At 43.7% G+C, this 22,979-nt stretch overlaps 3 protein-coding genes across 3 annotated transcripts; 2 read left to right on the plus strand and 1 right to left on the minus strand.

The window, feature by feature from the left end:
• Positions 1 to 683: 683 nt before the first annotated feature.
• Positions 684 to 6,430, minus strand: LOC103358855 (serine protease HTRA2, mitochondrial-like). Its single transcript, XM_008283999.1, has 8 exons — positions 5,775 to 6,430; positions 4,651 to 4,855; positions 3,599 to 3,793; positions 3,464 to 3,496; positions 3,073 to 3,181; positions 2,923 to 2,992; positions 2,383 to 2,478; positions 684 to 1,566 (listed from the first exon to the last, which is right to left on the minus strand). The coding sequence occupies exons 1-8, from the start codon at positions 6,218 to 6,220 to the stop codon at positions 1,401 to 1,403; spliced, it is 1,320 nt and encodes a 439-aa protein (XP_008282221.1). The 5' UTR covers positions 6,221 to 6,430; the 3' UTR covers positions 684 to 1,400.
• Positions 6,431 to 7,167: 737 nt separating this feature from the next.
• Positions 7,168 to 13,679, plus strand: mis18bp1 (MIS18 binding protein 1). Its single transcript, XM_008284011.1, has 16 exons — positions 7,168 to 8,070; positions 8,643 to 8,774; positions 8,915 to 9,207; positions 9,366 to 9,439; positions 9,611 to 9,732; positions 9,837 to 9,927; positions 10,023 to 10,129; positions 10,230 to 10,390; positions 10,481 to 10,547; positions 11,031 to 11,724; positions 11,814 to 11,992; positions 12,197 to 12,336; positions 12,430 to 12,566; positions 12,644 to 12,728; positions 12,842 to 12,896; positions 13,173 to 13,679. The coding sequence occupies exons 1-16, from the start codon at positions 7,230 to 7,232 to the stop codon at positions 13,271 to 13,273; spliced, it is 3,279 nt and encodes a 1,092-aa protein (XP_008282233.1). The 5' UTR covers positions 7,168 to 7,229; the 3' UTR covers positions 13,274 to 13,679.
• A 1,428-nt stretch (positions 13,680 to 15,107) lies between these two features.
• On the plus strand, positions 15,108 to 22,940 carry tpp1 (tripeptidyl peptidase I). The gene is made up of 13 exons (XM_008284023.1): positions 15,108 to 15,177; positions 15,593 to 15,667; positions 15,968 to 16,107; positions 16,347 to 16,497; positions 17,303 to 17,424; positions 17,517 to 17,680; positions 17,794 to 17,992; positions 18,325 to 18,513; positions 19,400 to 19,472; positions 19,677 to 19,797; positions 19,917 to 20,078; positions 20,599 to 20,724; positions 21,238 to 22,940. Exons 1-13 carry the CDS (start codon positions 15,167 to 15,169, stop codon positions 21,373 to 21,375), a joined length of 1,671 nt encoding a protein of 556 aa, XP_008282245.1. The 5' UTR covers positions 15,108 to 15,166; the 3' UTR covers positions 21,376 to 22,940.
• Positions 22,941 to 22,979: the final 39 nt, after the last annotated feature.

Genomic DNA, 22,979 nt, shown 5'->3' on the forward strand with positions numbered 1-22,979 from the left:
CCCCTTATTTATGTATCTGTATGAGTTCGACTATAGTTTGGCTGCTGTTTGTGCACATCACGTGATATCTGCAGCATTCCAAGGTGACAAACACCATAGCAGCATCCGGGTTTCAGCGCAAGGGATTATTCAGGCATCATGAGATGTCCAGTTGTTTTTTGTTTTTTTTTCCAGTTTGTTTTTTCCTCTCCTCCTCCAGGGAGTTTGTCAGCACACAGCGCCTCGACAGATGACCCTTTTCCAGCAGGTCACCACAGAACCTGGCGCTACTGCCAGCAGTGTATTGTAAGCTTCAGTCGCACAATTTATATTTTCTTAAAAAGAAAAATATTACCAGCAATATATATTAAGCCTTTTTAAAGTAGTTTTAATGGGATTTGAACAATTTTATTTTTCCTCCCATACTTGTCCCATACTTGTATGTTGTAGTACTCGTACCTAACAAGATGTCTTTAGTCCAGAAGTATGAACATATTGTTTAAACCTGACGTGGTTTAAATGTTATCTCGATTTAATAGCTATCAGTCTTTGAGGTAAATACATTTAATTGTGTAGCAGTCCAGTACATGTCACTATATTACTTTACTGTAAGTGTGTGTGTTACTGTACATATACCAGGGAAATCTGAACTTACTCTGTACGGCTTCAAAGCTCTCAATGAAATCTCGGCAGTAACCTCGTCACTTTCTTTTTTTTTTATGTACTCGTCATCATGCAGAGTCGGCAGTTTCCTCTTACATGAAGTGAATTCATGGTTCTGGTCTTTACTGTGCGTGACATACTCGGAGCAGTCAATAAGTCTCATCGATTCATATTTTACTCGTGTAATCATCGTCATCGTAGTAACATTTGTGACTTGTCCAACAACTTTGCTCACCTGATGGTAGTCAGTTTAATACCATTGTTCCTTGCCATAGTGTTGGGTCTCTCATGCTTCTTTTTGCTGTCTAACATTAAATGGCTTTACTAAAGTACACGGCTTCAGGTTGTGTTAAGTTTTATTTCACAAATGCTGCGTTTTTGGGCAAATCATTACAGTAACGAAGCCTTTTGCAGAGGTAGATAACCACAGAGGAACACTGGACTCATCATTCAGACGTTGGCAGATTTCTGATGAATCAAACTGAAAATGTGACGAGTTAACAGCCTTCAGCCAAGTGAAGAGGACGTTCAGAGACAGGAAGTGAAATACCGACACTGTAGAAGCATAACTGTAGCTCCACTTTCCTTCACATGAACAAAAGTAATCAAAAACCGCAGCTTCGTTAAGTCTTTACTCGGCTGCATACAGATTTGACCACAGTCGCTGTTTGGTTTCACCGTTCTCTTGTCTCTTGTACGTGAACCAACAACGTGGTTTTCTGTCCATCGGGCTAACAGGAAGTTAGCAAATCGTGGGATTACTCCGTGTATTCAGGAGTCATCTGCAGTCGGAGCAACTCGTTTCTTCTCTGCACCACCATCGTGATGCTGTCGCTGCTGCGGACTGCCTGGTAGATCTCCTCCGACGTGTTCACCTTGACCCCGTTGATCTCCACCACCACGTCTCCTGGCAGCATGCCAGCTCTGGAACAAGATCACGAACAGAAGTGAATGCTACTTATTTTGACCACTACATCAACAATGTCGGGCTGCAAGGTGGCTCAGTGGTTAGCACCGTCGCAGGTCGCATCCCAGTGACGACACCTGAGATCTTCCTGCGTGGAGTCTCCATGTTCTCCCCGTGCAGCGTGGGTTCTCTCCGGGTTCTCCGGCTTCCTCCCACAGTCCAGAAACATGCTGAGGTTAATTGGTGATTGTAAATTGTCCGTAGGTGTGAATGTGAGTGTGCTTGGTTGTCTGTCTCTAAGTGTAGCCCTGTGATAGACTGGTTACCTGTCCAGGTGAACCTGCCTTCACCCTGAGTCAGCTGGGATAGACTCCACCCCCCATGACCCTGGTGAGGATTAAGGTGTAGAGATGATGGATGGATGTTGTGAGAGACCATATCTATGACAGCTATTACTCGTTCCACCACAGAGGAGAAGAGTCTAGCTGTCAACCTCGGGCCCTGTTGTGGTGGTTGGATCAGGAGGCTTTTGTTAAACGAGTTAGTGAGCAGAGGGAGTGTAGACCTGAATGAGAGGGTTCAGGTAGCAGGGAGCTGTTCTCATTGTGGTTTTGTAAGCAAGTGTCAGAGTTTTGATTTGATGCAGCTACATGTAGCATAAAACAGAAACATCTGTCATGCATGTGTATGGTAAACATGTCCTGCACCGTCTGTGAGACAGCAGCCTGTCATGTATCTGCAAACATGCATGAGGTTAAATGCAGCACCTCATTAGTCTGAAACATGACAGTAAACCATCCGTTATCGATTCCCCACATGGCAGCTCAGCTCACCTGTCGGCCGGGGAGCCCATGATGACTCGGTGGATCAGGATGCCGTGTGTCACGTCAGGAAACGACGAGTCTCTCAACTTCAACTCAGTGATGATGCTGAAGACACAAAACAGAAACCCGGCTGGTTTGAAACACAACACTGCCCCCTGCTGTCACGAGGTTCCTCTTTGACCTGCTGCCCTCCGGCCGGCGCTTCAGGTCTCTAAGCACCAGAACATCCCGGCACCGGAGCAGCTTCTTCCCTCATGAACAGTCAGTAAACCACTAAAGACTCCTCTGACTGTGCAATATTATAATTTAAACTAACTTATTACTTGGTTTATGTCTCTTTTCACAGCACTTTTTACTCACGTAATACTTTTATACTTTTCTTTTACCTATTTTATTTAGAATTTCTTTGATCTAGATTTCTAGATTTATTCCTGTCTTGTTATTGTTGTGTACCATTCCCCACGCCACATTCCTTGTGTGTGAGCTCACTTGGCAATAAAAAGCTTCTGACTCTGACTATTCAGGCATTAATGATGACGAAGCCTTTACCTCGATGTCAGCGTCAGCATCATAACGCCGATGTACCGCTGCTTTGCTGCCGATTCGCCAAACCAGGAACCTTAGAGAAGCAGGACAGGATGTGTGAGACACTCTAAACAAGAGACTAATGGAAAAAGGTGATGCTTGGTGTGCTCTTACTCCTTTTTTTTGCTGCTTGCTCAAGAAACGTTTTGACGTGATCGGATGGGATTGCAAAGGAGATCCCTGCTGTTACTTTCATGGTGTTTATACCGATGACTTCACCGTCCTGTTAGAAGGAGACATAAGTTAATGGTCTGCACCTTAAAACACGGTAAGATCTTCAGCAACATTACACCTATGAACAATCTAGTTTAACTAATGAATCATGTGTTGTTCTTGTCCACTGGTTTGTCATTATCAAGCTAAGGTCCAGGTATGGAATCCCAGGCTTCACCTCAGATCACATTTTATGACCATTTCTGCAGACAACCAGTTCATTCCAGTTGTTTTCCTGCCACACTACGGTTCTGCATAAACACACACTTGAATAAGCACTTGTGTGACTCACCAAATTAATCAGGGGACCTCCAGAGTTTCCAAACTGCAAAACAAATCAGTCATACGTGACGTTAAGAGACACATGAGCCATTTCTGCGTCACAGCAAAAAGCCCAAACGGAAACAAAAGGCTGTGGAACACTCACATCGATGGCAGCGTCCGTCTGGATGTACTCCATGTTGGGGTTCGACAGACCCAGCTCCTTGCTGCCTCTCTGCACCGAGCTCACAATCCCTGATGTTATCGTGTTCCGCAAAGCGAACGGGCTCCCCATGGCCACCACAAACTCTCCCTGTCGGACGCCAGACGACTGGCCGAGCGTGAGCGTGGGTAAAGGATTCTGCATGGCAGGGGAGGAAACACAGAGCAGCGATAAATGAGAGCTTCTATTTCATCTGTGTCCCACTTTTCTCGCTGTTATGGCCTGTATGCCTTTAGTGGCCTACTTCTTATAAAGACGTCGGGTCAACCATAACTTTTTCTACAACAGGACTGGTTCAAATTAGAAGAACACAAGACTTCTGATGAAGCTCACAGTCTTGTTATTCTCATTTAATAACCATGAAAGATGCAGTTGTTTTCCACAGAGGGAACAGGAGGTTTAGCAGCGACTGTCTCACCGATGAAACAGAGGCTGAGTTTTCTGATGCATGTGAAGTTCTGGATCTTAACACTGCTTTATTTTCTCATCAAACAGATTTATCCTCCTGACAACACACACTGAAGAATCCTAAGATCACAATAATATAATCCCAAGAATGAAGTTTGAACACTGATTCATTCAAATCCAATAACAACGTTGCTGGTTTTGATCCCATCACAGGCTCCCTGCATGATATGACCTGAAACCATTTTTTTTTCTTTTTTTAGACAGACTTACATCAACTTTATTGATCCACAGGGGAACTTGTTTTATCACTGTCGCACAAAATCAATAATTATATAGAAATACACAAAAAAAGATATAAAATTATATCATATCATAGTAAAAAAAAATGCAAATGTATATTCTCAAAAAAAATTTTTGCATCCGAATGTTATCATCGATCATCTGATTTTATTTACTTCGGTTTTCTTTTCAGATTCAATCATAATCTGAGTCTCTGAGCTTCGGTCACCTCTTCATAAGACAAACAAACACAGACGTACATTTCATTGTCCAACATTATTGTATGTTTTATTTTTTTTGTTGCTCACCCTTGCAGTGATTTTGATGGTGGCGATATCTGCCACCGGATCCACATCCTGCACAGAGGCGTGGTACGTGTCTCCGTTGGTGAGCTTCACACGGACGCCTCTCTTGTTGGCCACGACGTGGGCGTTGGTGACGATGAGACCGTCGCTGCTGATGATAAAACCAGAGCCGTTGGACACCGGAACTTCTCTTCCTGAAAACGGGTGTCTGTAAAACAGTAACAGCAGCAGATTTCATTAAGGCTGGAAAAAGCTGAGCTGAGTTGAGAAAACCACCATTTGGGTTTTTTTTATTAAGAGGAAAACAGATATTATCTATATTTAACAGACAGCTTTCCCAAGAGCTGGTGAGAAGAATCCTGTTTAGAGCCCGACCACATCATTTGATGTACACCCCCACAAAGTAAACTATGTCACCACAAGCAAGTTGTTACTCAGGTGGTAGAGCAGGTTGTCCTCTGATCGTAAGGTTGGCGGTTCAATCCCCTCCACAGTTGAAGTGTCCTTGGGCAAGACACTGAACCTGACGTTGCTCCCAATGGCAGGCAGCACCTGGCATGGCAGCTCTGTGGCCATTGGTGTGTGAATGTGTGTGTGAATGAGAAACACATTGTAAAGCACTGGTAAAATAGAAAAGTGCTGTATGAGTGCAGTCCATTTCCCATTTACCATAAATACAAGGCCTGAATGTGTGCGACCTGTACTTCGCTTGGCTGCCAGTACAGTCCAGCTTGCTTTTTGCTTCTCCTGTCAAATCCAAGTGCTGTCAGCGTCTGCCACGCTGACTTGGCAGAAGAACTAAAAAGTGTCCTTGAGTGCTTATTGTTAATATGATGGGGGACAACTTGTGATCAGCAGCTGTTAAATAGCAGTGAGGGAACTGCTGTTGGTGACATTAATCAAGTATGACATGACTGAGGTGTATTGCTAAGATGATTAATCAATGTCTTAATTAAATGTCATGTTTAAATTAAGCATTCTGATAAACTCATCTTCTGTTTGAGGTGTCTACATGATCGAGTTCCTGCTCCCTGCATGTGAATATGTGCTGGTTTCTGCCCTCTATGACAGTATACATATATTTATTATTTACAGTGTACTACCTGATGAATTAATAATCAGCTCACCTGCCCACGATCTCGATGTAAACCACCGCTGGAGTGGATTTTTCGACCACATCTGCAATAAAGTTGTATCTGTACCGGGGGCTGTCGGGTTTAAAGGGGGAAGCACACTGAGCTGAAGGCAGGATTAATTCAAGACACCGTCCTGACACCGAGACTCTTTTGTCCTCTTTCTGACTGTCCAGAACCGCCGCAGCACACAGACCCAAACCCAGCGACACCGACTTCACCAGCGGGGAGCTGCTGCTGCTGCCGTCCCGACCACCTCCTCTGTCCCCAGCAGCAGCTCTCCTGTCCAGGCTTGTGTCCCCTTCTGGCTCCCTGTGGTTACACACCACCCCAGAGGACCCTCGGCTGACTGTCCTCTCTGCCACAGAGCTCAGTCCGCGGCTCTGACACCGAGTCCTGAGTGCTGACAGCAGACACCTGGTGACAGCAGTTGCTGCCATGTTGCATCAGTCCGGTCACCGCGGAGTTTGTAAACCGGCGACAACACTTTATATCCAGATGTTTGTTCAGTAAAAAAAACAAAAAAAGTCGTTCCAGTTGTGACAGTCGACTGTCAATATATATACAAAAATAAAACAACCTTTTCCGTTTACTGTTACCACTCAGACAGACTGACAACCAGCAAAACAACAACCCGACTCCGGAAGTTTGACTGTAATGCGAATCTGCACATGCGCAGTAAGCTCCTTCTTCTTCTTGAACACATTTTGGTAGTTTAGAGGCTCCTTCATGTTTTACTGCCCTCCCCTGATGAAAACATGTATTACCTCTATCATGCTTACACGTGCAGTATGTCAAACAAGTAGTGAGTAAAAGGACATTTGTTTGTCATATCTGTATATAGGCAATTGTACGTACTATGTATAGTCTTAATTATCTTTACAATAGTTAAAAAAAAACTTTATTCTGTGTTTTGTATTGTTTGTCTTGGCTTTTGTTTTTGCTTAATTTTTTATCTTTTACTTCTACCCTTCTGCTTGTGTCTGTGTGAAATTCCACGGAGAGAGATCAATAAAGTTTATCTTTAAGAAGAAGTAAAGGACCGAAAAAGCAAAAGCAAAGAACAAAAATATGTTCCTCACATCTGTTTATTATCTTTACTGTTTATTTTTTATCTGTATCTTATTTTCGTATATTTTGTGTAATGTGTGTGGGGTTTTTTTTGTTTGTTTGTTTGTTTTTAACTTTGCTTTATTTTAATTTTTTACGAATCACTTTCCTTCTTCTACTTATTTCTTTTCGTGTGTCTTTTGAGCAAGAACGAAAAATAACAACAGAAGAAGAAGAAGAAGAAGAAGAAGGGAGGAAGTGACGCACTTGTTGTGGAAGTACGTCACCAGTTTCCAGCCAAAGGCGGCAGTGATGAGAAATTTGAAATTTGCGGGCTAGCTGCTAGCTGCTAGCTCACGCCTCGGATGCATAACAACTAGTAAACTTTTCGCCCGAACCATGGCGTCCTATCATCATGTATTACAACATCAAACGCCGCGGTTTGAATCTCCTGCCAAGGTGTTTGCGAAACTAAAATCCAAAGTGCAGAGAGAAGCGATGTCCGCAAAGGAGGGGATTTTCACCAGCGAGGATCTGCTGTGTACCGTCAGAGAGAAACACGGAGCCGAGTTCAATACACCCAGCAAGAAAACGGAGAGCAACTGGGCCTCTGATGAGCTCAAGGAGAACCACAGGTTCGGTTCTTATCGCAGTGAAGCGCAGGCACTGACTCTGTCGCCCATATCGAGTCCACAGAAAACATTCGGGTGTTTATATTCAGACATCAGCAGCAAACCGTTGGAGGAGACGCCTCCAGAGGACGAGATGGGACACAGGCGAAGAGAGAGAGCTTTTCTGGAGTCAACGACTATGTCTCAGCCCTTCTTTCCGGTCAACAGAAACCGGATCCACCAAGAGCTACCTGAGATCAGGACCTCGGATGCTTTGTGCAGCAGGACTCCAGTAAAGACGCAGCCAGCGAGTGACTGTGGAACATCTGGAGAAGGATGTGCTCCTCTCAACACACCCATGTCTCTAGCCAGTATGTTCTCCCCCATGAGGAAAAGGCTGAGGAAGAGAAAACTGGACCAGCAGGAGTTTAAGAAAGTCTTTAACAGGACTGAGGAGGTGAGCAGTAAAGTTCTAAGTCAGCCCCCAGGCAGGACAGCATCTGCTCTCAGTGAGGACAACGTCCACGACAAGACCCAGGACCTGGGTTACGTTAGAAGATCCTCTGAAGATCTGTCAGGGATGATCCATGACCCTACGCTCCCACCGCCAAGATCCATCACAGAGAAACGTAAGTTATTTGTCTTTTTCCCTTCTGTCATCATTTAGAGTAGTGGTTCTCAAACTGGGGGTCGGGGCCCCCATGGGGGTCCCAAGACAATTTCAGGAGGTCGCCAGGTCATTTGTAAAAAATAAAAATAAAGACTACTTTTATTAAATAAATGTGTATTAGGGCTGTCAAAATTAAAAGTGTATACTGTTTCCCACTGCTTTTTCAGACTTGTTAATATTATGATTTGATTATGTGATATTATTATTATTATTCTTTTTTTTGCTCTTTTTTTAGATTATTTTCTTTTGTTTTCGTTTTTTCCCTTTCATTTGTTTGAAATAAATTCAATTCATTCATTCAAAAGAAAATTAAAGTGTTAATCTAAAGAGATTAATCTGTGGAGTTAACACATTAATTTTTGATGCATTAATTCATTAACAACAAAGTTATTACTCATGAGATATTAAAAATTCAAATTGGGGGTCACAAACTTATGTTATCTTGGGGGTCGTGGCTCAAAAAGTTTGAGAACCACTGATTAAGAGGAAGAAATTGACTCTTTTTTAAATTCATATCCTGTTTCTGAGCAGGTTGTGGTGCTATTATTGGAAGGCTTCCTGCAATGTCCCCAGCAAAGATGTTTGCTTACATGAAGGAGAGGGAAAGTAAAAAGGAACCACAGGAAGTTTGTACCAGCAGCAGAAGGGACCTCTTCAATGGTGGTGAGTGTGTAATGAAGTGCGAAGACAAATGCAGAAAGCTTATTGTTGTGTTATTTCAGACATAGTTGTTGTTGAGTTTTTTCCCGTGCCACGCTGCACAACATGGCTTTGTTTACAGTGAGGCTTTTTTTTGTCTGTAGGTAATTTCCATCAGTCCAGAGACGCTCCTCTCTCCACAGCTCACAGCGTGGGCGAGATGGAGGAGAGAAGTGCTCCAGAAAGTGTAGTTCCTTCACACCAGTACCAAGTGGACTCGCCTGACAGTCAGTCAGACACGGATCCCTCAGAGGACGCCTCAAACCTCGCGGTAGCACCACAGCCTGTTCTGCTCGAGGACCCACTTGTGTTGAATTCTCCGCACGTCTCCATACCGAAGAAAAACGAGGCCGTGTTCAAGCGCAACAAATGGCCCAAGCAAGCAAATTTCCCAAGTGTGAGTAGAAATTTGAGTGGAGTGACGTCTAGTGGGGATTGAACACAGAAAATTCAACTGATTTCATCATATGGGCAACAGAAGTCAGCGATAGTTTGTTTTCTGTTAGAGAAGTTGTTGTTTTTTCTTTATTGGGATTTTTTCTTTCCTTTTGGCAGGAAAGTGTGATTTATCTCAAAAAGTGGTTCCTGAGGAAGAATCCTAAAGGCCTGTTTGTTGATGGAATCCACAGGTAGGTGTTTGTAGAGATGTCATCATTTTATATATTAGGAATATTTGACAAGAAGAACACAATTAGAACTAACTTTCAAATACGTCACGGACACCTTTGTGGTTCATTCCAGACTTTTAGGCCCTTTTTGACCTTTTGTGTGGTTTTTCTTCGCTCACCTTTTCCTCGTAGGGAGGACAACATCCCGTGGAACAGTAACATCATCGTGGACCGGATTTCTGCGTCTGTGCTGAACACCGTCTCCGGGAGGGTTTACATTCTGGTGGGGAAGATGAAAATAGATGTCGTCTCTGGTAAACCTGTTCAGCACTTTGGCAAAAATACATAAAACACGAAGCAAAGCTGCCTGTAGAGTTACATGGGTTAAGATTTTTTTTTCTCTCCTTTTTGCCGTCAGACTTTCCCAAGTGGTTTTTGAAAAAGTTTGTGAATGGTTTCCCTCCAAACTGGAAGGAGCTTTATGAGAAGCTGCTGTCAGAGCCGAGAGAGTAAGAATATTCATGTCATGTCCGTTGTTTTTGTCGGGGGTGTGAGAAGGGAAATGAAGTGTTTTTTTAAGCTAAATTTTGTTTTGATCTCGCAGAGGAATGGAGAAGAACACCAAAGGGAGAGGCGTCACAGCGAAGGCAAAACCTGAGGCTTCGATTAACCGCACTGTGAAGCGACACAGGCAACAAGCTTTGGGAACACGTAAGTACGAAGGAGAACTTGTCCAACCAACGTAGGGCTTGTGTGACTCGTGTAATAGCATCTGAAGTAATGTTTGTGTTTATTTTCTCGTCTCCTTCAGCTGATTCGTGTCCTCCCGACTCCTCCTCCAGTGCAAAAGTGTCTAGAAGTGGTCGGGTGATCAAACCACCTCTGGAATACTGGAAAGGCGGGAGAGTCATTCTAGACGCATTCATGAACGTCACCATCCACGAGTGTTACGACACCTCCATCTGCAAACCTGTAAGCACCTATAGCTGGGCCCACCTGAGTAACAGAGCGTTCTCGATGAACAAACAGTTGATATTTCTGCCTTATTTCTATTTCTCACAGGTCACTACAACGCCGTCTGCGAGGAAGTCACAGAAACCTGTCAGCGTGTTTCTGCCCTGCAGTGAAGGTAAAGATGCCCAAGAAGCTGTAGTTTAACCCTGTGAGATAAAAAGCTGCACGACAACTAGGGATGCACGATATATCGGCGTCCACATCGGTATCGGCCGATATTGGTGTGTTTTTCTGATATGTCAGTATCGGTCTGATGAACAAATTTAGTCTAACATCAGCGCCTTCGTCTCTACATTTGATATCGCTGCTATTTCACAGATGTTTTTACCTAAATGGTCCTGGACTTAAATATGTTGAAATATGTTTAAATATGTTTTACTTTTGTTACGTAATAAAGAACACTATGTGGTCTAATTTGGACTTCTTTTGAATAGTTTTCACGTTCTCACAGTGCTTACTGATACTCATTTTTCGGTGTGAACAAAAATTGAATATTGACATCGATAATATCGGTTATATCAAAAATCTAAATATCAGTATCGGCCTGAAATTTTAACATCGTGCATCGCTAATGACAACCTGTTCTCTTTGTTCTAAGGCTGGAAGCAAAGCGAATCTGCCAACAACGAGGGTGCATCAGTGCTACGCAGGAAGGCCAAGCCTCCAAATCGTATCAGAGCCAATATGAAGCCTGACCAGAAGCCCTCCAGCTCACCTAAACCTGTTGTAGAGACACTCGGCAGTCCTGAGGAGTGGTGTGGTAGAACAAGGTCCAGCCAGAGGTATCCAGCTAAAGGGGACACTCTCCCGCAAAATCAAAGTGAACTCGGAAAGTCTTCAACACGACGATCAAAAAAGCAAACGCACAACACCAACGGGTCTTCAGTGAGAGTGTCAGGGAGGAAAATGGCTGTCGTAAGTTCCCCAGAAACTCCCCCGATCAATGAGCGCACATCTTCTGATGATGAGTTTTCCGCTACGAGAAAGAAACGGGGCAAAAGCGGAAACGTTCGAACCAAGTCACCACCGAACCACGCGTCTTTGTCAAAGCGGTCGTCAGCGTCCCCCAAGGAGAGAGGAGTCAAGAAGAGGACCAGAATAAGAAAACATAGCGACGAGGCCCAAATTAAACACAAACCGAGCAGATACACCAACCAGTCGCCACCCACGAAGCCTTTGCCTAAATCGGCACAATCTGGCAGGAAACACAAGGCAGACAAAAGCAGCAGAGTTACTCCACATGAACAGGATGGAGATGAATGGACCGACGAAGAGCTGCTGAAGCTACAAGAGTGAGTTTGGTGCTCTCACAGAAGGAGAATTACAGGTTCGTGGTTCTTTGGTGGATGTGTTCATGCCTGTGTGTGGTTCTGTTTTCCAGGGCGGTGTCCTACTATCCCAAACACACGGCAGGTTACTGGGCAAAGGTAGCGAGGATGGTGGGAACACGTTCTACAGAGGAGTGCCACAACCAGCACACGTCCCAGGGAGCATCACAGACTCCAGCTAAAAATGCCAAGAAACCCAAAAAGGAAAAGGTGGAAGCAGCCAAACCTCCAGGTAGAGAACGGTCATCATTAGGATGTAGACAATGGACTGGTTTGTGTGATGTTCATGTTCAAAGGTTTGGTCCAAAGATATGACATTTAGAAGAGGTCACATGAAGTTGAATAAAACGATTATGAAGTCCAGTTTTTCAGTGAACCAGTGATCAATAACATGTTGTGCTTGTCAGACTGAGTTAATGTTTGAATGTGCGTCCAGCTGCAGATAATCCTCTGATATCCGCCCGAGTGGGAACCTTAAGGAGGAAGCAGCAGGTGCGTCAGTTCCTGGAGAACATGCCCAAAGAAGACGTCGATGATGTCTTCAGCTCAGCATACATGCAGAATAAACGGTTTGAGGTTCGTCTCCTGCAGTTTTTTTTTGGTTTCACAAAGGTTTTATTTTTATATACAAGGTGTGTGACCGACCCGTTGTGTTGTCTCCGTGTGCAGATGCCCTCCTTGTGCCCCAGCGATGACCACAACTGTACGGAGCTGGAACCCACGACGCCGACGTCGTCGTGTCTCGCCGAAGCAAAGACTCCTCAGTGTCCACATATCACTCCCGGCATGATGGGTTCTCCAAACAGGTAGCTGAGGCCGACTCGTGTGTTTTTAACTCGTAAAAGTCGATCACAGACAAATAACCACTTTCTTGATTTGAAAGGAACGACGACAAGTACGTGTATCAGCTGCAGAAGAGGATGAAGAAAAGTCGGTTTAACGTCTGCAAGCGCTCGCCTCCTCCAAAGGTATCGACTTCTGAGGAGATTGGAGTTCATCTCTAACATTCTGGTGATGTTAAGCACATGCAGATTTTAATTTCTAATTGGAGTAAAACACCTTCTGTCTATATTTGTTTCAGAGCTTCACACCCACACCGTCAGTTAAACGCAGAATGAAAAGATGTGTGAACACAGGTAGGTGTCCTGAAAATGTTCAGGAGGGGAATTTACACTTATATAGAGAGCAGGAACATCTCAGAATTTAAAAACTGTACTCCTACAACAAATAGAAATCAGAAGTTTTTAAATGTTTGCACTGACACCAGTAGAGCTGCTTAAACTGATTCTAGGATGTTTGTAGTTCTGTACAAGGATTAGGTTTTAAAATAAAACTAACTGAACAGATTGCAAAGCTGAAAACAATTATTGTTGTGCACTCAATGCTTTATTTTTTTTTTTTTCCTCAACTAGAAAGCGATACCTTTGTCGTTTGGGAGATGTTCCCAGGACACGGTGAAGCGCCATCTGAAAGTGAAGAGGACGAGGATTTCTACTTCTCAGACAACGACTGATTGGAGTCCGAGCTGGAATCATTTTTAAATAAACACCTAAAACTATTTCCATGAATCAGTACAACAGTGAAATACAGGCTTTTTCTTCATTTAACTCACCAAACGTACACAATAAAAAAAACTGCTGTTGCAAATTTTTCTCCTGCATCAGTGTGAAACAAACACACGTGCCAGAGTATTTAATTTAAAGCTTTTTAAACACATCCGGCAGAGCTATGTATTATAATTGAACACATTTTTGTGTTGAGACAATTTGATTTGTTGTAAATTTAAAAGCATTTTTTTAGGCAGTAGACTTGAGCTGCCGTCTACCAGATCGTCCCTGTAAATAGTTTTTGTTTAGAACCTCTGATCCCACGGTCAGCTGTAATTAATTTTTCATAATAAACCTTTCCCCCCCAAAAAAGTCTCAGCTATGGTGTGTGTGTCAGTTTTGTATGATGAGAATTAAAGTTTCTTTCATTTAAACAACTACAGATGACAAGAAAAAAAAATCCCATAAGAACTTCTGCCATAAAAGCATCTCTGGTGAAGAATTTAGAAGCAACTGGGTTACTTTCAAATAAGCCCCTGCACCTCTGGGAAATCCAATTAGATGTCTCCTTGTCTTCTGTGGTTATTTTATCAGTATATGAGTATATATATAGGTTTTGTATAGTTTATATGCAGGGACAGCAGATAGATCATGATGTGACGATTAAAGAGAGGGAAGAAGAAAATCTGTTTTATCAAAATCTTAATATATGATATACTTTTAAAAATTAGCTGACCATGGACTGCTGCTATAGCTCAACTGGTTGAGTTGGCGAGCCACGTACTGGTGCTGTAGTCCCCAATGCAGCAGTTGTGGGTTCAAATCCAGCCCATGGTCATTTGCTGCAGGTCCCTCCCCCATTCTTCTCCCCACTTTCCTGTCTCTCTCTCTACTGTCCTGTCAAATAAAGGCCCAACAAAAATAACTTAAGAAAAAAAAAATTAGCTAACTAATTTAGAACAAACTGGTTAAGAATGCCAGCTCTGTCCTGGACTGCCCCGTTGATCCTGTGGAGGTGGTGGGAGAAAGGAGGATGATGACAACGCTTTTGTCTATCATGCAGGAAACAGTAAGATCCTTGGGCAGCTCCTTCAGTGACAGACTGAGAGATACTGCTGGTCCTTCCTTCCTGCTGCAGTCAGACTGTTCAATCCAACCTGCTCCCAGCAGCTCAGTCCACCCACTAACTGCAATAATAATGTAAATAAGGACACTGTGCAATTTCATAGAAAACTTTCTGTAAACACTTATGCTTCTTATGCTTCTGTGCTGCTCTTTTTTCCCCTGCACTGTGTTTTTTTTTCTATCTGCTGCTGTAACACTGAAAGTGTCCCTGCTGCCGGATCAATAAAGGTTTTTTTTTCTTTCTTTATCACAGAAAACACAAATGTCCTGTTTGAATTTCCAACTCAGTCCATTTGTTTTGTCATATTTTTGACCAGTTCAAGCTGTTACATATGATTTGAGAATTACGAATGTGTATCTAAACAGCTGTATATATTTTTCCTTCATAAATTTGTGATTTAAACATTTATTTTATTTGAGCTGATTTATTATAGGCTTCCCCCCCCGGATTGTATGACTCTCGTAGTTAAAGCCGTTAAAAACAGCCGTATTTTCGTTTTTTTTTTTTTTTTTTTTTTTTTTAAGAACAGCATTTTTTTAAACTATCAAATTCAAAGTGTATTCGAATATCATAGCAAAAGTCAGAATAAAATTAAATTAAACAAACAAAAAAAAGAAAACAGAAACCGCTGAGCCGCTGATCACGTGACTTCGGCGCATCACGTGACCCCTGCGTCTGTAACGCAGAGCTCAACAAACGGTGAGTTCAGAAAACTGGAGCAGCCGAGGACACCATGAAGCCGCTGTGAGTGCCGCAAACAAGTTCGCAGTCGGGTGTTTTTCTAACAGCGATAACTCAGAAACGAGCGAGTAACTCTGAGTAACGAGTAACGAGACTTGTAGTGTAGCGCGGGAGGTGTTTTTGTAACGCTGCCGATGACCTACATTGATAGATAGCTGCCGCTGCTAACCGAGCAGGTTAAAGTGTTCATGTGAGGCTAAAGCTGCCGTAAACAACATGTGAGGAGTGTAGAGATGAGTAAAGGTTATCTGTGTGTGTGTCTACGGGGTGAGAAATGCGTTAAATCCTAATTTGACCTACTGAGCAAAGTCACATTGAGGCTCAGAAGAAGAGCCGCATCTTTTGTTGTGACCCTGAAGTAACACATCAGCTGTTCACAAGTTGTTTACAAGCTGTGTTTCCTGTTTGTCCCTGACAGACTGGCCTTCTCCATCCCTGTGCTGTTCAGCTCGCTGGTCTGGAGTGGATACCTGGAATACGACCAGGATGTCTTGTGAGCAAGCCTGCATTTTTTAAAGCATTTGTTTTATTGCTGTGTCATGAAGTTTACCCATGATTGTGTTGATTTGACGAAACTCTGTCATCAACAACAGAGAGCTGTCTGAAAGTTCAACTATGAAGGAGTCAATAAAACCTTTGTGTACAACCATTTATAAATCTATAAAAGTGGTATCTGCTGTGAGGACTTGAACCCTTCCAGTTTTGGCCCATTATTGGTGCATACTTTCAAAAAAGCTCATGTAAGCCTGATGTTTCAGAGAGCTTCAGTAAAGTCTTCTCCCTCCTTCTCCAGGATACCGCAGGACTGGACCCGTGTGGGTCGGGTCGATCCCACGGAGCAGCTGGAGCTGACCTTCGCCTTGAAGCAGCAGAACGTTCACCTGCTGGAGGAGAAGCTCAGACTGGTGTCGGACCCTGACTCGGCTCAATACGGTAGTCTGACACGTGTTATCTGCTCTGAAGCAATCCTGAAAATGTAGGTTTTAAAATAATCACTTGTTGAGCTGAGATGCCCAGCAGGATTTGCATAACCACCGACTTCCACCTCTGTCCTTCTTCATGTGCAGCCTATCACATATCACAGGGGATAAATTGCTTGGACTGAAATAGCCTCGACTGATAAGACGAGACACTTCTCTGTCATGACAGAGGCATGTGTTTGTCCTCCACAGGTAAACACCTCAGCCTGGAGGAAGTAGCCGCTCTTGTGCGTCCGTCTGAGCTGACCCAGAAGGTGGTGCGTCACTGGCTGCATAGTCATGGGATTACAAACTGCCTGACTGTTCGCACTTGGGACTTTTTACAGTGCACCATGACTGCAGAGTAAGCATATCTGTTTTGGCGACATTTGTTCTGCTTACTCGACTCCCTTGCTCTTGACACAGTTACGGCACACAGTTACTCCTTTGCTGTATGTGCTGTGAAAAGGCCACGCTAGTACCCAGTGAGACACTTCCTCATTCTGTGGTTGTTGGTAAAAATCAATGTTTGAATGAGGAACACTGAGCTGCAGACTGCTGGAATTCATAAATCTACATCGAGGTTGTTGGAATTCATTAAAAGTAGCACCTTGATAGTTGTATTAACAGTAAACAGCTGTAAAAGTAGTGGATTTAAATTTAACTGGAGTCGCAATACATCACTTTTACCAACAAGTCGGTTGTTTTTAAACAAACTCACATGAAATTGCACATGTTTGTATGTTAATGGAGCTGCAAGGTGGATCGGTGGTTAGCACCGCCGCCTTGCAGCTAGAAGGTCGCCGGTTTGCGTCCCGGTGAGGACACCTGGGATCTTTCTGCGTGGAGTCTCCATGTTCTCCCCGTGCAGCGTGGGTTCTCTCCGGGTTCTCCAGCTTCCTCCAAAAACATGCTGAGGTTAATTGGTGATTCTAAATTGTCCGTAGGTGTGAATGTGAGTGTGCTTGGTTGTCTGTCTCTAAGTGTAGCCCTGTGATAGACTGGTTACCTGTCCAGGTGAACCTGCCTTCACCCTGAGTCAGCTGGGATAGACTCCAGCCTCCCATGACCCCAGTGAGGATTAAGGTGGAGAGATGATGGATGGATGGATGTTAATGATGTGTGAGTGGATTTTTAAACTTTTATGTGGTTTTGTTTTGTGCACTCAGGGCTGCAGAGACGTTGCTTCCAGGAAGTAGGTTCCACCGTTACATCAGGGACGGCCACTCTATAGTGAGGTCTTCAGCTCCGTACTCAGTTCACGATGACGTTCACCAACATCTTGACTTCGGTGAGCACTCTTTCCATAGCGTGTCTGACATTTATAATTTCTCTATGTTTAGGTAAGGATTCATAATAATTTTTGTTAATGTGCTTCCCCAGTCGGAGGGCTTCATCGCCTCCCACCTAAAGGACAGGACTTGGGTCAGAAACCACATAAGGAGGGGCTGCACCTCGGAGTGACTCCTGCCATCTTGAGGACTCGCTATAACTTGACAGCAGCTGACGTGGGATCAAATCAGAACAACAGCCAGGCTGTAGCTCAAGTACGACCTCCTCACATCATCAGCCTGGGATGGAACATTTACTGTCGCTGTTATGCATATAAGCATATAACTTGATGTACTTTTTCACTTTAGCTAGCTGTTTTGTCTTGTAGTTCCTGGAGCAGTACTACCACCCCGCCGACTTGGCTGAGTTCATGAACATGTTTGGCGGGACCTTCCAGCACATGTCTCAGGTGGATCGAGTCGTAGGCACACAGGGAGCAGGAAAGGCCGGTCTGGAGGCCAGTCTGGATGTCGAGTACATCATGAGCACCGGAGCAAACATCTCCACGTGGGTCTTCACTAATCCAGGTACGTAGAGCGGCTTTAGCTGTGTGTGTGTACTTTCTGTTTTTAGGTTAATGAGAGGAGAGCTTTGACACACAAAGGGACGAAGAGTCACACCTCATCTGTTTGTGAAAAAGTAAATGATGTAAATGACGTGCTCGTCCTAACACGTGGTCAACAGAATAGATGGTAAACATAGAACAGCTGCAGTAAATGTGCTCAGCTGAGCGAGTTACAGTTCAAGTGAGGGAAAACAGAGAGTCATTACATTAAGCAGCTCCCTGGACAGCTGTACGCACATTTCTAATTTTACGTCTTCCTCTTTTCTTTTAATACTTATTCCCATTTGCCTCCAGGTCGTCATGAGTCCCAGGAGCCCTTCCTGCAGTGGATGGTTTTGCTCAGCAACATGTCCGACCTGCCCTGGGTTCACACCATCAGCTACGGAGACGACGAAGACAGCCTGTCCACAGCCTACATGATGCGCATCAACACGGAGTTCATGAAGGCCGGCGTCAGGGGGATCTCTCTGCTCTTTGCTTCTGGTCAGAAGTTTCACAGTTTGCATTTACGAACACCTCTCTGTCGCTCTCTGTCGACCTGAAGACGGCTTTTTGGTTTTTGAATGACAGAAACAAAAGGCAGGATTACTTTGGAATATCAGTTATTTTGAATATATTTCTTTACAAATGTTCATGTTTTAGTTTTGCACTTTGCTAAAACATGAACATACAACTTAAATTGAAGGAGAGCATCTTTAGCATGTTAGCACCATCTTATTAGCTCTCCGTCAACACATTTTATGTTTTCTCATTTTGCTTCCTAGGTTTCGTGATGGGGGCAAACGTGCAGAATTCATCCAAATGACTTGCACTGGTGTCACATAGCATCAGCAAGATATGCAAATATGTCACTGAGCTAACAAAGCTCCTGTTTGTGAGGCAGCTTCAGCTCGTTGTTTTGTCATTTCAGCGTCATTTGTGACCTTCTGGCTCAAGTTACATTCGACGACTGTGGCCTCTTGTTTCTGGTTTATCTAATTATGCCATTTCAAAGGATATTTCTATTTTTAGTGGTACTGAAGATAAAAGACAGTTGTTCAACAAATACTGAACACTACGCCGTCATTTTATCAAAAGAGCTCATCGCGTGACAAAAATTAGAGTCTTGGTCTCCTTGGCAACCTGTCGCCTGACTGTGGCTGTTCTCCGTTCTTACAGTTGGATCTTAAGCTCGCATGAAACATGAACGCACCGCTATTGTTTTGAATAAGGCGCCCATCGTGGCACGGTCGCCCTGGAAAACCTGCTTACATGACACCTTTTGTCCTGCAGCTTTTTTCCACAGCTTCCAACAATGGCTGAAAGGCTGCCAGTTGTCAGTAAGACGGTTACATCAGTTGTAATCTCCCCGATCTTGTGTCATGTTCAGGTGACAGCGGTGCCGGATGCAGACATATGGGCAAAGAACAAAACTCCTTCAGGCCCAGCTTTCCTGCCTCAAGGTAAAACATCAGCTCAAATTTCTGAGAATGAAGCAGTTTCTGTGCTTTTTCTGCACAAGACAGGACTTCTGGAAGCTTTAGTGTTACGCATTAGATTGTTAATATGTTTAAAAAGCTTGATTCGGTGCCACAGATGGAGTTTATCTTAAAACATAATGTTGTAATTTGTAGTGCCATAATCTTGAAACTGCTTCTCGTTCCTAGCCCATATGTGACTACAGTTGGAGGAACATCGTTCAAGAATCCGTTCAAGGTGACGTATGAAGTCACAGATTACATCAGCGGAGGAGGCTTCAGCAACGTCTTCGACATGCCTGACTACCAGGTAACGATATCAGATCATCGACCTGTCAGCTGCTTATTGGGGCATTCAGTCACATACATACATGTATTTTTTTTCTTCCAAACTGATGCAGACAGTGCTGTGTGTTTGTGTTCTCACAGGCCAGTGCAGTTAAGGGGTATCTGAAGACTGTGGAAGCAACCCTCCCTCCCAAGTCGTACTTCAATACCAGCGGCAGGGCCTACCCGGACATGGCTGCTCTGTCTGATAACTACTGGGTGGTTACCAACAGAGTGCCTATCCCCTGGGTGTCTGGGACCTCGGTAAGTTATACCACACATGATTCCAATTTGCCTTCACCCTGAGTCAGCTGGGATGGACTCTACAGCCCCCCTGCGACCCTAGTGAGGACTAGGTGGTGTATAGATAATGGATGGATGGATGGATACTTCCAATTTCTGAGAACTGACAGTGAAGCAGAAAGAATGTCGACCACCATGGAGTTATTTCAAAACCAACAAGGACTGGTTGTAGCACATTCAGACTGGTGCTAATGCTAATGGACTGATGCAAAATGTTGAAAAATCTGAGAAGCCGTGCTGTTTATGTCGCTTGGTTCAAGAAGCTAGAAATAATAGCAGCTGGAATATTGTCAAGTGCAAGTCATTGTTGGTGCAAGAGCTCCACAAACGAGTCATGTTGAGCATTAACAGGTTGCACAGGGACAGCCGCATTCCTCACTTTGCCGTGTTCGAGGAGCAACAGCAGATTAATCTTTCTTATCAGTTGCGGTGAACGTTTGTTTTTATGCGGCTCATTACACCTCATTCTTCGCCCCTCCAGGCATCAACCCCCGTGGTCGGAGGCATGCTCTCCCTCATCAATGGCCAGCGTTTGCTCAAGGGTCTGTCTTCGCTGGGCTTCCTCAACCCCCGCCTCTACAAGCTGAAGGGACAGGCCCTGTTTGATGTAAGTCAGCAGTATGTCCGCAGGTTCTCAGTCATCTGGGTCACGGCAATCCTGAGTGCTTGAGTAAAAGGGAACTAGACTTCTGTTTTTGGTTGTAGACAATGTTTTCCTCAGTTCCTCCTCAGGGTTAGAACTGAGGAAGCATCTTGGATGAGAAATCACACGTTTTAAAGACCAAAAAAACAGAAGTTTAGTTTCCTCCAACGAAGCACTTCGGATTAAGTCAGCAGCGCTCTGTTTTATCAGTGACTCCTTAAAGCTCAGTTGAGATTTGTTTTGTGTAGAAATCTCCCATTCTGAGTCATTTTCTAGCTTTGCTTAGATGTATTCCCTTATATCAGCCCAATAAATCCTAATTGAGAACCATGATTCCTTCTTTAGGCCCCCAAATCAAATAACTGCCAGGTTTTTGGTTACGTTCATGAATGGTAATTGAATGACCCATTTTGTTAGAAGAAGAGACCCCTTGTGTTGTTGTTATCTGCTCTATAAATGTCTTGCATTCTTCTCCAGGTGACTGAGGGCTGTCACCTGAGCTGCCTGGACGAGCAGGTTCAAGGGAAGGGTTTCTGTGCTGCCCCGTCGTGGGACCCTGTGACAGGTTGGGGGACGCCAAACTACCCCGCGCTGCTGGCTGCCCTCCTCACTTAGGAAATAGCTGCAACTTTCTGAAATCAAACTGCCAGTGCTCTAGGACCTATTATTACACACACATCCCACCTTTTTGACGAGGTGCCTGATGCCAAAGGCAGGACAGCGGAAAGGCTCCGCTCTAGATTATTGCCTCTTTGTTTTATTCTCAAATGAAGTTTCTAATCACTCATCATCTGTTTTGTCCATTTCAGGATAAACGCATTGCCTCAATCATATGTTTTTAGGCTTACAACTGTTCTTCAGACGTTTTTAGGTCAGGGATAGTGATAGTTTGGGATTTTTAGTGCTCCACTGCAGTTGCCTGTTTCTGCTGTTCACTGCATTTTAACTGACCTGGATTTCTCCGAGTGTCTCTGAAACAAACTCGCAGACCAACGCGTGAATCTTATGCTTTAAATTTCTGCCTCCAGATACGCAGCAATAGGAGGCGTGGGTTGCTATGCATAGACTAAGATGAGCGAAGATTTAAAATGCTGAAATACAGATTTTAATCAACTCTTCCGTGTACATTAATTATTTTTTTAAATATTAAGACAGTCAGTCAGAACTCTATATTGGATGCAATGACATCAGCAGATTAAAGAAATCCAGCATGTGATTGGATATGATGTGTATTTCGCCACACTCCTCGGCAGGGATGAGCTTAGGTACAAGTCATTGTTTCGTTCATTAACTAACATCTGCATGCAGTTCTAAACATGCCATTCGTGTATTAGTGGTAAAACGGGAACATACTCTGTGGCGTAAGACTAACAGGACCTTGAAAAACTTGATTTTTTTATTGTGGTTTTTAGCTGTTCGCTCTGCAGCTGTGAACTAACAAAATGCACTGTAACGTGGGTTCACACATGACTCAGCAGTTCTGCCCACCAGCGTCGTTGCACTAGTTTTTATCTTTTAACTGTGTAAATCCACAAATCAGATGTATCTGAAGTGAGAAACTGACTGCCTGTGTCGTGTTTGTTTTGTTGAATGATTAAAGCTGGATTTGTACTTTGACATGTCAGCTGATTGTTCAGCGTTACGCTGAATGTGTGAAAATATATCCGGATGCTGTGGTTGTTTGGAAATGTGCCAGACGTTTAAGGAGCGATGTGGAGAGAGAAAGAGGGGAATTTACCGAAAACTGAATAGTGAAGATTTTCAGATTTGACTTTATTGTTTGTAAATGGACCATCTTTCAGCTGTTGGAAGATCAACCCAGGAAATAATCTGCCAGTGGTGACAGTAAGTGTTTCTGCTGAAGCCTTGCAGTTATTTTGCAGTAACTACAAAATATGACAAAACAATTTTCGACTGCAGATTGTCATAGAAGTTATGAGTACCTCAGTAAACAGCATTAAAATAATCAGGTCATCATTTCCAACGCAAATTGGGACAAGCCCTAAGGTCTCCATCTCGTCTTTGGTGGCTGATGTCATGTAGAGAAAATGACAGATTCACTGCTACACAACATGTTAGCTGTAAGATGTCACCATGAGCCTGCTGTACGTCATGATTCTGTACCTGACGACTATGTATCTGCAGAATGATCAAACATTAAAGAACCAGAATTTGTTTCACTTCCTTATTAGGGTCCGAGCACACCAGTGCAAGGACCC

This window comes from Stegastes partitus, unplaced genomic scaffold (assembly GCF_000690725.1).
Source record: "Stegastes partitus isolate 25-593 unplaced genomic scaffold, Stegastes_partitus-1.0.2 Scaffold8, whole genome shotgun sequence".
NCBI lineage: Eukaryota > Metazoa > Chordata > Actinopteri > Pomacentridae > Stegastes > Stegastes partitus.

Coding starts and splice junctions, on each gene's coding strand:
- LOC103358855 (XM_008283999.1), bottom strand. CDS start 6,220: ATGGCAGCAACTGCTGTCACCAGGTGTCTGCTGTCAGCACTCAGGACT. Junction 4,856..5,774: donor TACATCGAGATCGTGGGCAG/GTGAGCTGATTA, acceptor ACTGTTTTACAG/ACACCCGTTTTCAGGAAGAG. Junction 3,182..3,463: donor GAGGTCCCCTGATTAATTTG/GTGAGTCACACA, acceptor TCCTTCTAACAG/GACGGTGAAGTCATCGGTAT.
- mis18bp1 (XM_008284011.1), top strand. CDS start 7,230: ATGGCGTCCTATCATCATGTATTACAACATCAAACGCCGCGGTTTGAA. Junction 11,725..11,813: donor GAGCTGCTGAAGCTACAAGA/GTGAGTTTGGTG, acceptor TCTGTTTTCCAG/GGCGGTGTCCTACTATCCCA. Junction 12,897..13,172: donor GAAAAGATGTGTGAACACAG/GTAGGTGTCCTG, acceptor TTCCTCAACTAG/AAAGCGATACCTTTGTCGTT.
- tpp1 (XM_008284023.1), top strand. Junction 16,108..16,346: donor CCCTGACTCGGCTCAATACG/GTAGTCTGACAC, acceptor TGTCCTCCACAG/GTAAACACCTCAGCCTGGAG. Junction 18,514..19,399: donor CTCTCTGCTCTTTGCTTCTG/GTCAGAAGTTTC, acceptor TGTCATGTTCAG/GTGACAGCGGTGCCGGATGC.